Raw genomic sequence first — 19,038 nt, 5'->3', positions numbered from 1 at the left:
TGGCAGCCTGACCCTCCTGGGGCTCTGCTCCTCCACTTCACTCTGCACTCCTGGGGCAGGCCCTCACCTTCCCGTCAGCCCCGTCTTGCTGTTGTTGGAGACAGCTCTGTGGCGGCCATCATGAGTGGTTCCTGTGCACCCATCACACAGCCAAACCCTGAACACCCCATAAACCCTAAGGAAACTGTCCTTGGGAGTAGTCAGTGCAGACGTCAAGAAACAACGTGGCCCTGCCTGTTCTGACCATGTCCTGCGCAGACAGCGCCCGCCACGGCCTTTCCCATGGGGCCAACGCACTTGGCATGATGTTGACGCCTCGCTCCTAGACGGGGCCGATGTCATTCCACAGCATGAATGGACGGGGCCGATGCCATTCCACAGCATGAATGGACGGGGCCGATGCCATTCCACAGCATGAATGGAGCACACGTCCTTCTTCTTTTTTTTTGGCCAGTCCTGGGGGTTAGACTCAGGGCCTGGAACCAGGCGAAACTTAGAAATTTGTATATAATAGACTAATCAACAGGGTGAAAGGCACTACACAGAATGGAATACACATTCGCAAGTTGTGTATCTCAAAATATATAGAACACACTACAAGTGCAACAAAAACATTAAACTGGCCGGGCGCCGTGGCTCACGCCTGTCATCCCAGCTACTCAGGAGGTTGAGATCTGAGGATCACAGTTCAAAGCCAGCCTGGGCAGGAAAGTGCATGAAACCCTAACAATTAACCACCAGAAACAAGGAAGTAGAAACTGTGGCTCAAGGTGGAGAGGGCCAGCCTTGAGCAGAAAAAGCTTAGGGACAGTGCTCAGATCCTGAGTTCAAGCCCCAGGACCCACAAAAGAAATAACTAAGCTGATCAGAAAATGGGCAAAGGATGTGGATATTTTTCAGACAATATAGAACCGAGTGGCTCTGTAGCTCAAGGGGTAGAGCACTAGCCTTGAGCTGAAGAGTTGAGGGACAGCGCCCAGGCCCAGAGTTCAAGCCCCATGACTGGAAAAATAAAACAACAACAACAAAATAAGAATAATATAGAACCAGCTAAAGGACATGCAAATAAGCCTGACATCATTACCCATCACAGAAATATAAATCAAAACCACAGTAAGATACTACACTACCCAAGTGGCCACTGTGGAAAAAAGACTAACAAGGGGGAGGGGGGAGACTGGGAAGGGATGTGAAGGGTAAACAAAGGAGGAGGCTGCAATGCTTGGTAAGAAATGTACGCATTATCCTGCCCATGTAATTGTAACTCCTCTGTACAGTATGTTCACAAATAAAATTAAATTAAATTTAAAAAAAAAAAGAAAAGAAAAAAGACTAACAAGAAACAAGAGTGGAGCCTTGTACACTACAGGAGGCTGTGAAGACACAAGCAGGCTCTACCTCCAGGAACACACCTGACAGACCAAAGCAGCGATGAGAGAGGTGTGCAGCTGCTTGTGGTAGTTCACGCCTGTACTCCTGGTACTTGGAAGGCAGAGACAGGGCAATCTCAAGGTTTTGTTGTTTGTTTTGCCAGTCCTGAGGCTTGCACTCAGGGCCTGGGCACTATCCCTGAGCTGCTTTTGCCCAAGGCTAGCAATCTACCACTTGAGTGCCACTTCCGGCTTTTTCCATGTATGTGGTACTGAGGAATGAAACCCAGGGCTTCCTGCGTGCTAGGCAAGTGCTCAACCACTATGATACATTCCCAGCCCAAGAATCTCAAGTTTAAGGACAGCCTGGACAAAGGTAGCAAGATTCTATCTCAAAAACAAAGTAAGAATAAGAGGCCTGGGACACAGCTCAATTTGTAAAGCTCTCATCTAACAAGGAGCCCTGGGTCCAATCTTCAGTCCAAGTGGAGAAAGGGGAAGTGAGTGGGCAGGGAAGGAGGGAGGGGGGGGAGGGGGGGAGGGAGGGAGGGAGGGAGGGAGGGAAGAGAGGCATTCACTGTCATAGAACTCTTAATAGACAAGAGACCCAAGTGTCCCCCAACAAGTGAGGAATGACCAGAGTGCGCCTATTCCATGCGCACGTCCTGCATGTGGACGTCCTGCCGAGAGCAGGCCTAGCACATGGCTGGCAGCCACCATCTGCAGCCTGGTCCTTCCCTGACCTGGGGAGCCATAACACCCAGGTGTCACAGCTGTCCTCCTCCGCCTCCTGCTCGCCCTCTTCCTGGATCCCCTGAGGTGGCATCTAACCCCGACTCTTTCGGGAGAGCTCGGGAAGCTCCCTGGGGCGTGAAGCTGGAGCTGGCCTCACCACTCCCCAGGGAGCCTCTGCTATCCAGGACTCCCAAGCACCCTCTCTACGACCCCAGGGCTGTGCAGATGGATCTGCGCTCGCAGCTCCCTCCACGCCTGTCTGGCAGGGGCCAGGGCGGCAGCCCCCGTGTGGGAGGCTAGAGCCCCGGGCCTGTGGGGTCCCTGGGAACCGCAGAGTCCTCCACAGTCACAGGGCTGGGAGTCCGCCAGCCGTGGGATCAGTGCAGTACTCAGCGGCTCTCAGTGCTGCCTGTTTATTCTTCAGGACAGGCCTTGCTACAGCCTTGCCTAGGCAGTCTGTAACTGCTGGGCTCGGGTGATTCTCCTGTTTTAGCCTAAACCCGAGCAGCCTTGACTACAGACAGGCACCTCTGTGCCCAATGCACATTTTCCTTTGGATTCCCCACTCCTTAATCTCTTAGCAGAGGTTTGTTTTGTTTTGTTTTGTTTTTGGGGGGGGTCTGGTCGTGGGGCCTGAACTCTGGGCCTGGGCGCTGTCCCTCAGCTCTTCAGCTCAAGGCTAGCGCTCTACCACTTGAGCCACAGCACCACTTCCGGCTTTTTTCTTTTTGCTTATGTGGTGCTGAGGAATCGAACCCAGGGCCTCAGGCATGCAAGGCAAGCGCTCTACCACTGAGCCACCTTCCCAGCCCTTAGCAGAGTTTCTTTTTTGAAATTCTAACTTGTCATAAGATAGAAGAAAAAGATTGGTTCATACCAGGCCTGAGTGAAAGGGGACAGAGCGGTCACAGCCAAGCCAGGGCCAGGCAGGGGAATCAGGGTGTGTGTGTGTGTGGGGGGGGTCACCACGCCCCTTGCCTGGCCCTGCCTCCCCCTGCCCCACCCCCACCCCCGCCCTTCCCTGCCCTGCCCTGCCCTACCTGGCTCTGCCCTGCCCTGCCCTGCCCTTCCCTGCCCTGCCCTGCCCTGCCCTGCCCCAGCCCTGCCCTGCCTGGCCCTGCCCTGCCCCCGGCCCTGCCCCCGGCCCTGGCCCTGCCCTGCCCCCGGCCCTGCCCTGCCCCAGCCCTGCCCTGCCTGGCCCTGCCCTGCCCCCGGCCCTGCCCCCTGCCCTGCCCTGCCCTGCCCTGCCCTGCCTGGCCCTGCCCTGCCCTGCCCCAGCCCTGCCCTGCCCTGCCCTGCCCTGCCCCCTGCCCCCTGCCCTGCCCTGCCCTGCCCCAGCCCTGCCCTGCCCTGCCCTGCCCTGCCCTGCCCTGCCTCACTCCCAGCTGCAGCCTCGCACCTTCTCCAGCAGCATGTTGCCGCGTTCCTTCAGTAGACAGTTGATCATGACAGTAGCCGCTCGGGAGCAGTTCTTGACAGGGTCCCCCAGGCTCTCAAACATGGTTAGCAAGAGACTGATGAGCTGGTCAGGTGGGAGGCGCCTGGCAATAATCTGGAGGAGGGTGGTGTCAGAAGAACAAGGAGGCAAGGTCAGCCCTCCAAGACCGAGTGCTCCGTATTGTCCCCCCTCCTGCCTTCCCCACGCAGCCGCAGCCGGGCCAGCTCGCAGCGGGCACTCCCCACCAAGGCGTGGAGTAGGGCCGTGGCTGGGCCGCTCCAGGCTCTCCAGACCGCAGGGAGCCCAGGGCAGGCAGGTGGCCGTGGCATCCGGGGCACCCCAGGAAGGGCGTGACTCCCTTTGCTTAGCACCCGACAAAAGTCCCTTTCCTGCTCTCCTTAGACAGATGATGGGCCTGAAGCAAAGGCAGGAAGGGCACCCAGGTCAAGGAAGGGCAAAATGCACTTCAAAAACAACGGCAGGCAGCATCACACGGCTGACAAGTGCCCGCCTGACCTCGCCTGACCTCGCCTGGCCCAGCACCCAATTCCCAACAAGGATCCTGATGAACTCCCTCCCCTGGCTTCCATCCTCCTCTGCCCAGGACCTTGATCCCAGAGGACTGCGTCAGGAAGCACAGCAAAGCTCAGTGTGAGGGCCAAGGAAGTGCCAATGAAGAGGGGCAACGTGCCCCACTCAGAACTTCGCCAGGCCTCAGAGACCGCGCAGCCTGCCGCCTGCAGTCCAACTGAGCCCTGCAGTCAGCTGGAAGCAAAGGCCCTGAGGCCTGCCAGGGCCAGGGCCGCCCTCCCGTGGGGCCTGCAGACTCGGCTGCACACAGGGTCTGGGCCTGACCCTGTCTTCAGTAAGCACACGGCTGGAACAGGTGGCAAGAACTGCTGGGCAAGTCTGGCCTCACACACAGTACCCTTCTCCTGCACGGTCGTGGTGCCCCAGCAGGTGGGCTTAAGTCAGAGACGGCCCCAGCAGGATTGCTGCGAGGAGCTGGGCCCCTCAGCCCCTCCCTCACAGATACGGCTGGCTTCCTCCTGCCTCCGCATCCCAGCGGGCACCTGGGCGATGCTGTGGCAAGTGTGGAAGAGGATGGTGGGGTCCGGGTGCGCAAGGCCGTCTTTCAGAGCAAGGAGCCGCTCAGCCACGTCATCACGGTGGTCTCTAGAGAAGCCTAAGCAGCAGACGGGGTCAGACACAGACCTTCCCCAGTGACCTCCTAGCACCTCTGCCCCTCCCCCCCACAGGGCTCACCCTCATAGCCCAGCTGTAAGTAGAGCAGGGAGTAGACACAGCCCACTGCCTCCTGGCGAGTAGCAGGCCACATGTCCGCACATCGTGGGGAGAAGAGGCCAACAAGGAGGCCCAGGTTGTGGAAGGGCACCAGGGCCTGGGATGGAGACAGAGCGTGGGGGATGTAGGTAGGCACAGCCCATGCCTCGGGGCCAGGGCAGGAGTGCTCCCCAGCCTGGCTCCTCTCTGGCTGCTATGGCCCCCGGTGAGCTGCTCCTCCCCCCCCCCAGCATGGGGTGGGATCTGCTCTGCTCAGCTGACCAGATCTAGTGCACCTGGGCATGCTGGGAAAGCCCACTGAAGTACGTACAAAAGTGCAAAACATCAAGAAACCAGCGAAAGTTCCGGCACATTACAAACAAGCACAATTATCAAGGGAATGAATAATAAACAAGTAATTCTGAGAGGTGACAGAAAGCCCAGTACACATGTAGCATCTCTTCCAAGTCAAAGATTTCATGATCACAAACGTGCAGGTGTTTCTGGAACATGCAGAAAAGTAACACTGCCAGTTCAGCCAACTAGCATGGCAGTGAAGGCCTGAGCGTGCCTGACTGGTGACTAAACCCAAGCCGGGCAGGGGCAGCTCCCGGCCAGGACAGGTCCTCCGCCCCGTCAGCCAGAGACTGCGGGATGAGCAGGGACAATGGCAGGAGGAAGCCCAGGGGCCCTGAGCATGCGCTGGGACAGGAGAGCCGCAGACACAGGGTCCCAGGCAGGGGCAGGGATGGGCACCGCGGGACAGCCTCTGGCCCAAGCACTCACACTGATTTGCAGGTGCCCCAGGAAGTACTGCAGCAGGCAGGCACTCAGACCAAGGGCCCGTGCTCGCTCGTGGCCTCTCGGGGACTTGATCCACGGGCTCAGGTGCTGGGGCAGAGGGTGGCAGCTCCAGAGGCAGCCGAGAAGGGCAGGAACCCCCATCTCTGCGTCCCCGCAAGGAGGGACCCGGCATGCCTCCTGCTTCTGCAGCCACCGCAGCCTCCCCTGCCATCCCTCCCTTCCACGTGGCTCACACACACTGCCCACCACGGGCAGGGGGAGCCAGCCAGGCCCCCGTCGGGCTCAGGCACCAAGGTGGGTGCTGGTGCTGCCTCAGCCCCCGAAGCCCTGGAAGGCACGGGCTCCACGCCATCTCACTAGGCAAGAGTTCTAGTACCAGGGGCTGGGGCCTCGGGGGCTCTGAGTCAGGCCCCTCGGCTCCCCTTACAAATGCCCTGTAGCACCTACAGGGGGTGGTAATGGTGGGCTGACAAAACAGGGGCTGGCTGGCAGCGAGGGGGTCCCCAAGCCCTCAACAGTGCAGGCACAGTACCTCGACCATGACCTGCAGGCCCTGGGGGGTCATGTTCCGCTGCAGCAGGCTGGTCAGCAAGTCCTCCAGGGCGTGGACCGTGTCCAGATACAGGGGCTGGAAGGATACAAGAGCCATCACCTACAGTGCCTCCCCCCAGCCACCACAGACGCAGGGACGTGAAGAGGACGCGTGGCAGTACCTCCTGGCAGGTGCCATCCTCCTCCTGAGGCTCAGGAGGCAGGGCCATGACGCTGCGCAGGCAGCTGTGCATCACCTCGGCCTGGGCAGGCTCCTCCAGCGCTGGCTCCAGGTGGCTGAGCAGCAAGTTAAGGGGCCCAGGTGACGACCCCACGTGGGCGGACTGCCACGCCACACAGCTAAGTTCAGACTCACGGCTTCACCTTGCAAAGCCATGCCTACGTGTACAGACCCCGGGCCCACGGCGGCCACGCGGCCACGGAGAAGGATACACTAGGTAAGTGCAGGTGAGCATGGCTTTCTTCCGAATGGGTGTTCGCAGGGCGTCCAGGGGTTCTGCCCTGATGAACTCCTGTGTGACGCAGCGCAGCACTCAGACCCGGGAGCAGGCACCAGCCTCCCAGGCCTGGCCCTTACGAAGGGGGCCCAGGAGCCCCACGGAGCTCCTCTCTGCATCCCAAGATGCACACACCCCTTGGGCCTCCCCGGCCACCTCCTCTACTCCCAGCCAGCACTCACTGCCCAGTGCTCACCAACATCTGCGCTACCAGCTCCGCTTTCCTTGAGAAGTAGAAGGAGCTGGCCTGTGTGCTGCTGCAGATGGCCTGGCCGACCATGCACAGGCTCTGGACAAGGCACAGCTTCAGGGCTGGGTCCTGGAAAGACACCTGGCTGCAAGAGGCTGCCCACTCCTCTCCCAGTGCTGCTCAGCCTCGACGGGCCGCGGCTGAGGCCGGCGCACACCCCTCCTCTCTGGTGCAGCCAGAGGTGGAGCCACTGTGGCCCTGGAGCCTTCGAGGCAGCCTCCTGGGACCAGGTCAAAGATTTGGGCAGACAGCCCACAGAGCAGACGCCCTGCGATGAGCCCAGACCCTGAAGCAGAAGACGCCTCGCCGTGGGGCCAGCTGGCCTGTGGCCTCACAGGGGAGTGTTCTGCTCCTCACAGGAGGCTGACAGGTTAGTGCCAGAGGTCCCAGGAGGGAAGCGTGTTAGTGAGGCCAGGCGAGCCTCCACCCCCGGCCCTTAGCCTGTGCTCAGCCCTCCCCTGGGTGGTGCTGGCTGCTAGAGAAGGGCACCCCTGAAGGTATTAGGGAGCAGAGCCAGAAGAGCCTCGGGCTGCCACTGGGAGTGGGACTACAGCCTTAGAAAAGGGCGGCAGGCGGGACAGGCCCCAGAACCACACTCAAAGCTGCTCCCCTAGAGCTGTGGCTAGGAAGCCCGGTGAGCGCCGGGTCTGGCTCTGCCCCAAAGCCCAGCCCACAGGAAAGACAGAAAAGCACAGTTCCCACGCAATTCCTATACACTGTACCTTGGTTTCTACCTTTATTCCCAGAACCTGAATGACAAAGAGTAAAACAAATTAAGATGTAAGCCTGGTGTCCTGTGGCCCACCCACAGGCGACGGCCACACCCACCTTGGTGTTGAAGCACTGAAACATGTTGCGGAGGATGTCCGACTCCACCTTGGCCAGCACCATCTCTCGCGGGGCCTGGGCGGCCACGTGCCCGTAACACAGAATCAGAGCACTCTTTACTTTTTCCACTTCGTGCTCACTTCGATCCTGGCAAGCAGAGGAACTGTTACCCTAGGTCCTGGAAAGACATCTGGCTGCAAGAGGCTGCCCACTCCTCTCCCAGTGCTGCTCAGCCTCGATGGGCCGCAGGGCCTCGGGCCTCGGTAGAGGCCGGCGCACACCCCTCCTCTCCGGTGCAGCCAGAGACGCAGCCACTGTGTCCTGGAGCCTTCAAGGCAGCCTCCTGGGACCAGGTCAAGGATCTGGGCAGACAGCCCACAGAGCAGACGCCAGTGACCCTCACCTACTCCCCCACGGAAGCCTTAGATGGAAACAGCATTTCTGAGCTCCTTCAGTCCTGAAGGGCCAAATCCAGGGAAAGCAGCAGCGCCACACCCACAGCTCAGGTGCCAACCAGGGCGGGAGGGTGGGCCACCGGGGACAAGGTGCAAGTGGAGGGGAACCGCTGGAAACGGATGGAGATGGGATGTGCCTGCACACCACCAGCCCCGTGCTGGCCTATCAACTTGTACCAGAGTGCACGGGCCTGGCACACCTGTGCAGTTACCCCAGGCAGAGATGAGGAAGAAGAGCCCGCAGAGGGGCCCATCCACCATCCCAGCACCGGGGAGGCTGACGCAGGCACATCCTGAGTTCAAGGTCTGCTTGGGCTACGTAGCAAAAGAAGGGACGGGAAAGGACAATGGCAGGGTGGGGACAGGTGGGGAAGCCCACCACTTTCTGAAGTCAGACCTTGGAGAGAACGCAGCCTCTGCTGGCCACCAGGAAGCAAAGGTGGTGCAGGCCGCTTGGCCACACAGCACGAGCCAGCTTCCAGGGTTCCCCGTGAGGACTCTTATCTGAAGTGTCTCCAGGGAAGCAGTGTTCAGAGGCAGGGCCTTTGGAGGTGATCTCCACGAATGCTCTCACCTAGCCAGAGCTTAGTGGGCTTTATCAAATGGAGCCCTTGCGGCTTCCCAGCCACCGTGTGAGCAGCACCCTCCACCACCTTGCCCTGCCTCGCCATAGGACGAAAAGCAGCAAGGCGGGTGGAGGCAGACCATAGTCTCTAAGAGCACAAGCCAATATGAATCTTACCTCCTTAAAGTTCATTTTGTCATAGCCATGGAAAACTAACACACCATCCTGCCACCCAGGGTGCCGTCATCACTCACCAGAGCAGCCTGTCGCTAGGTGGGTTTGCTTTTGGGGGAGTTTTCTATTTTCTCTTCTGGGAGGGGCTAGTGCTCAGGAGAGGGAGCACAGGAAGCAAAGTTGCTACAGAAGCCGGGTGCAGGTGACTAACACCTGTAATCCAAGCTACTCAAGAGACAGATGAGGATCATGGTTCAAAGCCAGACTGGTCAGGAAAGTCTATGAAACTCTTATCTCCAATTAACCACACACACAAAAAAAGCCAGAAGTGGTGCTGTGGCTCAAGTGGTAGGGCTCTAGCCTTGGGCAAAAAAGCTCAGGGACAGTGTCCAGGCCCCAAGTTCAAGCTCCAGAACTGGCACACACAAAGAACGTTGCTGCAGCACAAGGTGCTGGCTTTTGATTCTGCGCTGAGCACACAGCGCTCTGCCTCGGGCCTTGCTGTGATGAAAAGGCAGGGCTGCCCTCAGGGGAAGACCACCAAGACGCTGGCGCGCAGAGCAATGCAAACAGGACATGTTTCCCATCCAGTCCTCCATACCTTGAAAATGCTGAAGATGCCAGTAGACTTCCTAAACACGTCCGACCTCACAAAGTCCTCCAGCTGTGCCAGAGTGTCCTCGAGGTGGGCGATGGCACAGATCCCAAAGCAACAGGCCAGGCCCTGCAGAGGCCCCGGGTGCTCACTCTTGGGCGGGAGGCCCCACATACCCATTTGCTGTGCACATGCCCACTGCACGCAGCATGAACTCACATACATGAGTGATGGGGAGGGCCCACCATGCACGCCCTTTTATCTACACGCTCACACGCGCACACACGTGCAAGCGCGCGCGCGCACACACACACACACACACACACACACACACACACACACACACACACACACACACACACACACACACACACACACACACGACAGTGGTAGCCACTGACAGGTAGCCCAGGCACCAGTCTGCACCTCCCGCTCTGTCTCCTCTTGGTACTTGGCTGTCTCCAGCAGCTCCCGGAGGTGTTTCCCCACCACCTCCTTGCTTGAAGCAGCAGCCAGGGCAGTTCCTATGCATTTATACAGGAAGTTCTAAAACCAAGCCAGAGAGCACAGCTGTGGGAAGCTGCCGGCCACTCTGAGCAGGGGCACAGCCCTCCTTTCTGCGCTCCGCCAGGGCCACCAGGGTCAACCAGGGTCCTGGGAGCCATGCCGAGATCTCCCCGCACCTTCTCCTGGGGTGTCTTGCTGTAACAGGGCAGCTGCCTGCACATCTCCTGGCTGAGCTGGCAAATCCACGTGTTGTCAGAAACGACGGCCAGTGTGTCCCGCAGGAACTGTGCGTGAGGGCACCAGTGAGGAGAGGCCTGGGCCTGGCCGTGTTACCACGTGACCACACCAGCGGGCCCCGCCTGCTGGTCAAGCGCAGCCTCTGAGCTGAGGCTCGGGCCGGGAGAGCCTGCCATGGGTGGGTGGGCAGCCCTGCAGCAGGCTCAGGGCACAGGTGGCTCTGGGCCAGAGAAGAGGGGAGAGAACACTCTGTGGCCAGGCTGGCCGAAAGCCCCTCCGTCTGGTGCTAGCTACCACAGGGTGGGGGCCCATCCCGGCATCTTTAAAGGTGGCCCCTGCCCCTCCCCCGGCCCCACCCAGCTGCGCGGCGGACAGCGTGTCAGCGCCAGCACACAGGCCCTCGGCCTCTCGCCCATCTCACCACCAGCAGCTTCTCCTCCCATTCCTTCTGTGACAGTGTCTCCTGAGTGTGCTCTGAAACAACCACAGCCTCATTAGCCTGGGTCCCGCGGGCAGGCCCGCCGGAGGAGCCCGCGAGGGCGGCAGCACCCTGCACCTCCCTGGCTGCTGAGGCTCCACAAAGAGCGAGCAGCCACCCAGCACCCACCCCAGCACACAGGGCATCCACGCTGCCCAGGCCTCTTCATATACTTGCTGGGGCTTGAATCTAGGGTCTTGCACTCTTACTAAGCTTCCATGCTCACAGCTGGAGCTCTACCAGCTAAGCCACGCCTCTAGTTCTGGCTTGAGATAAGAGTCTCTGAGATTTGTCTGAGTGGGCTGCTTTTGAATCTCAATCCTCAGCTCTCAGCCTCTTGAGTAGCCAGGATTACAGGCTTGAGCACTGCGCCTGGCTATGCCCAGGCCCTTTCCATCACCAGTAAGGTGATTCCATGAAATGATAAAACCCTGGTCTATGCCAGCAAGCCCTAATGCCGCCAGGCACAGCTGGGGTGGCGGGGACGGGCGAGCCTTTCCCCTCCGGGACCACAGGCCCCATCACCCCTCCACTCTTACCATCCAGGTACTCGAGCAGCAGAGGCACAGTTGTCTCCCACCGCTGGCCCAGAGAAGGGTAGATGCTTCCATGCAGAACCTTCAGGAGGCGCAGGGAGGCTGCCCCCCGCCCATCCCCCAGGTAGGGGCTAGAAGACACCACCTGAGGGGTATGAGATAGGAACTGGTCCCCATGCCCACGCCTGAGCCTCCAGCTGAAGCTGCAGCAGCTGGCTCCCGGCACGCGGAAGCCTGGCCATGGCTGGAGGAACATGCCACGCTGAGGAGGCAGCAAGGGTTGCATGCAGCCCACCAGGCATGGGGCAGAGGGAGCCCATTCTTCTCCTGACTCTTCAGAGGCACCAGGGCCACAACCGACAAGTGTCTCCCCCTTAGGGGTGGTAACCAGTGAGCTTGGAAAGAGCGATGCTTCCCTTACCAGCAGTCTCGTGGTCACAGCGTAGGGAGATGGGAGGTTTGCTGGACAAGAGACATGAAACAGTTACTGAGTGGGGTCGCACGCAGGGCCGTGTGGGACGCGCAGCTGGGGGTCCTGCGCAGGGGCAGAGTGCTGGGATGTGGGGCCTGCGCACCGTGGGTGTCATACTGGACCAAGAAGGCATCTGCACCCGTCTCTTGTCTCTTCAGAGCCAGATGCACCAGGCTCCTGCAGAGTGGGGTCAGGGCTGCGGTGAAGTGCACAGGGGTGAGGAACTCAAGCAGGTACGGCCAGAGGACCTGGGGAGTGGAGAGCCCTGGTCTGCCATGCAGCTGGCGGAAGGTGGCCTGCAGGACAGCCAGACACCTAGAGGGCTCACTTCCTGCCTGTGGGACACGTGCAGGGGCAGGACCACTTTGAGGAATTCAGGTGTGGGCAGACGGTTCTGCTGCTGAGGCTGAGAAGGCCTCAGGGTGCTGGCCTGCCGCCGCCTTGAGGCCAACTGTCCACCTGTCACCAGGGGCAGGGACAGGGAAGGGGCCAAGTCCCAGGGCAGGGTGGGGAACTCTGGCAGAGCAGGAGGCCGCAGGCCTGGCGTCTGGGCCTGCGGAGGTGCACACTCACGTCACTCATCCTGTCCACCGTGGTGCTGATCAGGTAAAGAGTGCGCACGCTGACGGCACGCACACTGTCTGTCGCCTGGTCCTCACCGTCGGCTCCTGGCCTCCCAGGCTTAAAGAAGGCGCACAAGGAAAGAGTTCATAGGGATGGCTGTCCAGGTACTAGCTTAGCCAAACATAGCAGCAGGGAAGGAAGCAGGCAAACCTGCAGGAGCCGGTGGCTCATGCCTGTAGTCCTAGGTACTCAGGAGGCTGAAATCTAAGGGTGGTGGTTCAAAGCCAGCCTGAGGCAGAAAAGTCAGTGAGACCTTATCTTCAGTTAACCAACAAAAAGGCTGACGTGGAACTGAGACTCAGTGGCAGAACACCAGTATTGAACAATTAAAGCTAAGGGACAGCACCCCAGGCCCTGAGTTCAAGCCCCAATACTAGAACATACACAACAACAACAAAAATCATGCAAGAAGACAGGCCTACCTGGCTCATTTCTCATTTTGTGTGTGTGCGTGCGCACGCACGCCAGTACTGGGGCTTGGGCTCTGGATCCGGGCACTGTCTCTAAGCTTTTGTGCTCAAGGCTAACACTTTAACACTTGAGCCACAGGTGATCAGTTGGATATAAAAGTCTCACAGACGGGAGGGGGGAGGCTGGGAAGGGATGTGAAGGGTAAACAAAGAAGGAGACTGCAATGCTTGGTAAGAAATGTACTCACTATCTTACCCATATAATTGTAACCCCTCTGTACAGTATTTTCACAAATAAAATTAAATTAAATTAAAAAAAAGTCTCACAGACTTTCCTGCTCCACCTGGCTTTGAACTGAAATCCTCAGCTCTCAGCTTCCTGTGTAGCTAGGATTCCAGGTGCCTGGCAGTTCTCATTCCTTTTAAGCTACTGATGGCATTAAACTGATTTGCAATACTGATAGAGAATGGGGTTGCCTTTGTGGAAACGATGGGAAGAAGCTCTTGCTTTCTACCTGTGGACTCCGACCTGGCCAGCTAGGAAATGCTAGTGAGTTTCTCCCGAGAAGTCTTGCTAGTGAGACAATGCTTAAAGCTTTCTGCAATAAAATGGCTTCTAGCTGAGTGCTGGTGGCTCTCTAATTAACCACCAGAAAAACAGAGGCAGCACTGTGGCTCAAAGTGGAAGGACGCTAGCCTTGAGCAGAAAAAGCTCAGGACAGTGCTCAGGCCCCAGTTCAAGCTCTACAACAAAAAAGAAAAAGAGAAGTGGTGCTGTGTCTCAAGAGGTAGAGCACTGGCCTTAAGCTGAAGAGCGCAGGGACAGTGCCCAGGCCCAGAGTCCAAGGCCCACGATCAACCAAAAAAGAAAAGAAAAAGAAAGAGAAAGAAAGAAAGAAAAAGAGAAAGAAAGAAAGAAAGAAAGAAAGAAAGAAAGAAAGAAAGAAAGAAAGAAAGAAAGAAAGAAAGAAAGGAAGGAAGGAAGGAAGGAAGGAAGAGAGGGAGGGAGGAAGGGAGGGAGGGAGGAAGGGAGGGAAGGAGGGAGGGAGAGAGGGAGGGAGGAAGGGAGGAAGGGAGGGAGGGAGGGAGGGAGGGAGGGAGGGAGGGAGGGAGGGAGAGAGGGAAGAAGGACGGAAGGAAGGAAGGATGGAAGGAAGGAAGGAAGGAAGGAAGGAAGGAAGGAAGGAAGGAAGGAAGGAAGGAAGGAAGGAAAAAAGAAAGAAAATGTCTTCTATGGTGTGGCGTTGTACTCATTACCTGTAACCCATTTGAACAACTCCTTAAATAATTTTTTAAAAAAAAGGAAAATGACTACTTTTGAATGCCTTGGCATCTTCCACTCCTGCTGGGAAACACCAAGAAGCTGGTTTTGTCATGGCCCTTGGTTTCTAAGACAGAGATACTAAAAGTCTCCCAGAGTCATGGCAGGCTTGCCAGTTCCTCTTAATTGTCTTAGAAACCAAGGGTCATGTATAAACAGTGAACCTTGAATAATATGTTTTAAAGTATGCTGTAAAAATACAGATAGAGCTGGGCGCTGGTGGCTCACATCTGTCATCCTAGCTACTCAGGAGGCTGAGATCTGAGGATCACGGTTCAAAGCCAGCCCAGGCAGGAAAGTCCATGAGACTCATCTCCAATGAACCACTTAGAAAACAGGAAGTGACACTGTGGTTCAAGTGGTAGAGCGCTAGCCTTAAGCTGAATAGCTGAGGGACAATGCCCAGGCCCAGAGTTCAAGCCCAACAACCGACAAAAAAAATACAGGGGCTGGGAAGGTGGCTCAGCGGTAAGAATGCTTGCCTTGCATGCATGAGGACCTGGGTTCGATTCCTCAGCACCACATAAGCAGAAAAAGCCAGAAGTGGCACTGTGTCTCAAGTGGTAGAGCGCTAACCTTGAGCTGAAGAGCTCAGGGATGGTGCCCAGACCCAGAGTTCAGGCCCCACGACCAACCCCCCCCAAAAAATACAGATAAAAATTTTACTCCAAATATACACAAACAATGAAAGCCTGATTATTAGGGCAAAGAGAATATATGTGTGTGTATACACATATATACATACGTGTGTGTGTGTGTGTGTGTGTGTGTGTGTGTGTGTGTGTGTGTGTGTGTGTGTGTGTGTGTGTGTGTGTGTGTGTGTGTGTGTGTGTGTGTGTGTGTGTGTGTGTGTGTGTGTGTGTGTGTGTGTGTGTGTGTACTTCTGCCCTCCCCCCAACAAACAAGCAAAAATGAACCTGGCCAGATTCACTTTGACAGGCAATCACATAGGTAATCTACAAAAGCTATGACAAACTGTCCACCCAGAATTCTTTAAATTCTTTAAAATCACAAGAGAAATCTTTGAGCCAATACAGAAACTAGACATATGAAAATGGCACTGACAACACATACAAAAACTACCAGGAGGCAGGTAACATGGCTTATGTCTGTAATGCTAACTATTCAGGAAGCTGAGATCTGAAGATTATGGTTGGAAGCCAGCCTGGGCAGGAAAGTCCTTTAGACTCTTCTTATCTCCAATTAACCACAAAGAGTCAGAAGTGGAACTGTAGCTCAAGCGGTAGAGTATTAGCCTTGAGTAAAAAAGTTCAGGGATAGCACTCAGCTCAGACCCTGAGTTCAAGCACCAGGACCAGCATAAAAACAAACAACAAAACACCCTACCAGGAGTAGAAATACGCCACAATTCAGTGACATATACTTAACCTAAAAAAATGAACTATATAAGGGAAATACTCAAGCTTGGTACTAGTGGTTATATTTGTAGTCCTAGTTACTCAGGGAGCTAATAAGACATGAGGACTATGGTTCAAAGCTAGCCTGAGAGAAAAAGTTTAAGAGACTCCATATCCAATTAAATAGCAAAAAAAAAACAAAAACTAGGCTGGGCTGTGAATGTGGCTCAGTGGTAGAGTACTTGTCTAGCATGCATGAAGCCCCAGGTTCAATTCCTCAGTGCCACATAAACAGAAAAAACTGGAAGTGGCGCTGTGGCTCAAGTGGTAGAACACTGGCCTTGAGCAAAAAGAAACTCAGGGATAGTTCCCAGGTCCTGAGTTTAAACCCAGGGGCAAAAAAATTAGGCTGGAGGTTTGGCTAAAGTGGTATAGCACTCAGTCATAAGAAGACTGAGAGGGCTGGGAAGGTTGCTCAGTGGTAGTGCTTGCCTTGCATGCATGAGGCCCTGGGTTCCATTCCTCAGCACACATAAGCAGAAAAAAGCCAGAAGTTGCACTGTGGCTCAAGTGGTAGAGCACTAGCTTTGAGCTGAAGAGCTGAGGGACAGCGCCCAGGCCCAGAGTTCAGGCCCCACAACCGACAAAAAAAAAAAAAAAAAAAAAGACTGAGAATACAAAATCCTGGGTTCAAGCCTAGATAGCAACACATACACACACATACACACACACACAGGGAACAGGGAACACATATACACACACACACACAGAGGTAACAGGGAACACACACACACGGAACAGGGAACAAGGGCTGGCAGGGGAGGCGAGAGGAAGGGAGAGGAGGAGAAGGGATGGGAGGGAAGGGAAGGGAAGAAAATATTCCATGAAATATTACATAAAGAGTTCAAGTAGGGAGGGCTGGGAAGGTGGCTCAGTGGTAGAGTGCTTGCCTTGCATGCATGAGGCCCTGGGTTCGATTCCTCAGCACCACATAAGCAGAAAACAAAAAAGCCGGAAGTGGCGCTGTGGCTCAAGTGGTAGAGTGCTAGCCTTGAGCTGAAGAGCTGAGGGACAGCGCCCAGGCCGAGTTTAGGACCCATGACTGGACCAAAAAAAAAAAAAAAAAGAGTTCAGGTAGGGAAATAATATAATGGATATAACTGAGAAAGAAAGTACTAATTTGGAAGAACAAACTGAAGGTTTCAAAAAAGAAAATTTTATTTATTTATTTTTGGTGCCTATCCTGGGGCTTGAACTGGGCCTGGGCGCTGTCCCTCAGCTCTTCAGCTCAAGGCTAGCGCTCTACCACTTGACCACAACGTCACTTCTGGTTTTCTAAGTGGTTTATTGGAGATGAGAGTCTCATGAACTTTCCTGCCTGGGCTGGCTTTGAACCGCGATCCTCAGATCTCAGCCTTCTGAGTAGCTAGGATTACAGGCGTGAGCCACCAGCGCCCAGTTTATTACTGAGCTTTATTGCTCAAGGCTAGTGTTCTACTACTTGAGCCAGAGCTCCACTTCAGGTTTGGTTTTTTTTTGAATAGTTCATTGGACAGAAGAGTCTCATGGCCTTTTCTGCCCTGGCTGGCTTTGAGCTGTTTATCCTCAGACTCAGTCTCCTGAGGAGCTAGGATTATAGGTGAGAGCCACCAATGCCCAGCTTTATTTATTTATTTATTTTTGCAGGGTGGGGGTGGGGGTGGGAGATGTGCTGGTCCCAGGACCTGAACTCAGGGTTTGAGCTCTGTTCTGGATTTATTTTTTTGTTTTGTTTTGATTTTTTTGGTTCTTTTTCTTTTCTGAAGGCTAATATTCTACCACCTGAGCACAGTTCCACTTCCAGCTTTTTTTGGTAGTTTATTGGAGACGAGTTTCATGAACTGTCCTGCCTGGCCTGGCTTTGAACCACAATCCTCAATCCTCAGCTCTCAGCCTTCTATCAGTAGCTAAGATTACAGGCCTGAGTCACTGGTGCCCAGCTTGTTTTCTGGGTACTACTGAGGACCAAACTCAGGTGTTGAGTTTGCTAGGCAAGTACTGTACTGCTCAAGCTAACCTAAGAAAAACATTTGAAAGAATGAAATAGGGGCTGGGAAGGTGGCTCAGTGGCTTTGTGGCTCAAGTGGTAGAGCGCTAGCCTTGAACTGAAGAGCTGAGGGACAGCGCCCAGGCCCAGAGTTCAGGCCCCACGACCAGACCCCCCAAAAAAAAACAAAACAAAAAAACAAAAAAACAAACAACAGGGGCTGGGAAGTTGGTAGAGTGCTTGCTTTGCATGCATGAGGCCCTGAGTTCGATTCCTCAGCACCACATAAGCAGAAAAAAGCCAGAAGTGGGACTGTGGCTCAAGTAGTAGGGTGCTAGCCTTGATCTGAAGAGCTGAGGGACAGCTCCCAGGCCCAGAGTTCAGCCCCCACGACCAACCAAAAAAAAACAAAAACAAAACAAAACAAAAACCAATGAACTATGCAACTTGTGGGCAGGGATGGAAAAGGGGAAATGGGGGAAAGTGAAGGAAGGGATGACACTAAGTATTGTACCTATGACCTGCACTTGTGGAATATAACCCTCTATACAGTTCCTTAATAATAACGATAAAAGGCATATATGATACACATGTGTGTGTATCATATTGTACCTTTGGTACAATTCACCTGTTCCTAAAAAAAACAGATGAAGGTAAAGTAAAACAGGCTTGATATGGCACTGGGTACCAGTGAGAGGATGAATGAGGGAAAATAAGGGCAAAGTACTTTATGACTCTGAACATGCATGAAGATAGAGCAATGGAACCTGTTGACATGGTTTTAGGAAGGTGGGCTGGGAGAAGTGGACCCAGTTGTACTCAGACCTGGCCTGACAAGCTGGGCCTACACACAGCAGGGCTGGCTGGGGATGCCGCTCCCAGGATGCCACAGTGCACAAGGCAGTCCGGATGGCTTCAAGACGGAGTGGGTGTGATACAGTCTATTGTAGGTCTCTTGTAAAGCTTAGCTGACAGCCCTTCTTGTATGACACAAATGTTTTCTCTTGATGTCCCAGACAGCCCACCCTACATCCACACAGAGCAGGTGTGGAAGAGGGACCTTTGTGAGACAGGAGGACGGCGGTTCCTCCTCGGCGTACTGGTTGTGTGCCGCCCCTGGTGAGCTGACTCCCAACTCTGGCTGCACCTTCTCCGGGCCAACCAACAAACAAACAAGGCCAGGTCTCCCATCGGGGCTCTACCCCAACTGTGCCACGATGCCTTCTTTAGTCAGCTCATTTAGGCCTTTACAAGATCCTGTAAGACTGGGAATGATACTACCTCCCAGGACTCCTGCAAAGACAGCACTCACGTCCTGCTGGCTCACATCTATGGTTCCAGCTATGAGGGAGGTAGCAGGTTGGAATATTGAGGCCTATGTGGGGAAAACATGAGACCTACCTAAAAAATAAGGACAAGGGCCTGTGATGTGTCTCAAGTGGTAGAGTGCTCGCCTAGCACATGTGAGGCCTGAGTTTGAATCCCATTAACCACAAAACAAATCTGTTTTTAAGAGGTGAGA

At 55.3% G+C, this 19,038-nt stretch overlaps 1 protein-coding gene across 7 annotated transcripts in view; it reads right to left on the bottom strand.

The window, feature by feature from the left end:
• Positions 1–19,038, bottom strand: part of LOC138829613 (maestro heat-like repeat-containing protein family member 1) — a 72,140-nt gene that overhangs the window by 8,320 nt on the left and 44,782 nt on the right. For 5 of the 7 annotated variants that reach the window (XM_070026035.1, XM_070026034.1, XM_070026039.1 and 2 more), the window contains 18 exons: positions 12,351–12,458; positions 11,881–12,025; positions 11,727–11,767; positions 11,309–11,450; positions 10,713–10,765; positions 10,231–10,338; positions 9,974–10,093; positions 9,554–9,676; positions 7,759–7,905; positions 7,653–7,679; positions 6,877–6,999; positions 6,616–6,695; positions 6,345–6,459; positions 6,164–6,259; positions 5,614–5,718; positions 4,810–4,945; positions 4,617–4,729; positions 3,505–3,657 (listed from right to left, as the gene is read on the bottom strand). In XM_070026035.1, the coding sequence (XP_069882136.1) occupies positions 3,505–3,657; positions 4,617–4,729; positions 4,810–4,945; positions 5,614–5,718; positions 6,164–6,259; positions 6,345–6,459; positions 6,616–6,695; positions 6,877–6,999; positions 7,653–7,679; positions 7,759–7,905; positions 9,554–9,676; positions 9,974–10,093; positions 10,231–10,338; positions 10,713–10,765; positions 11,309–11,450; positions 11,727–11,767; positions 11,881–12,025; positions 12,351–12,458 (1,935 nt within the window). The remainder of the gene's footprint in view (positions 1–3,504; positions 3,658–4,616; positions 4,730–4,809; positions 4,946–5,613; positions 5,719–6,163; positions 6,260–6,344; positions 6,460–6,615; positions 6,696–6,876; positions 7,000–7,652; positions 7,680–7,758; positions 7,906–9,553; positions 9,677–9,973; positions 10,094–10,230; positions 10,339–10,712; positions 10,766–11,308; positions 11,451–11,726; positions 11,768–11,880; positions 12,026–12,350; positions 12,459–19,038) is intronic. The other 2 variants (XM_070026038.1, XM_070026037.1) reach the window with 2 other exon arrangements.

This window comes from Dipodomys merriami, unplaced genomic scaffold (assembly GCF_024711535.1).
Source record: "Dipodomys merriami isolate MVZ:Mamm:240054 unplaced genomic scaffold, mDipMer1.0.p SCAF_174, whole genome shotgun sequence".
NCBI classification, from domain to species: Eukaryota; Metazoa; Chordata; class Mammalia; order Rodentia; family Heteromyidae; genus Dipodomys; species Dipodomys merriami.
The sequence above is the reverse complement of the archived record's forward strand: the minus strand, read 5'-3'. Positions and strand labels throughout refer to the sequence as shown.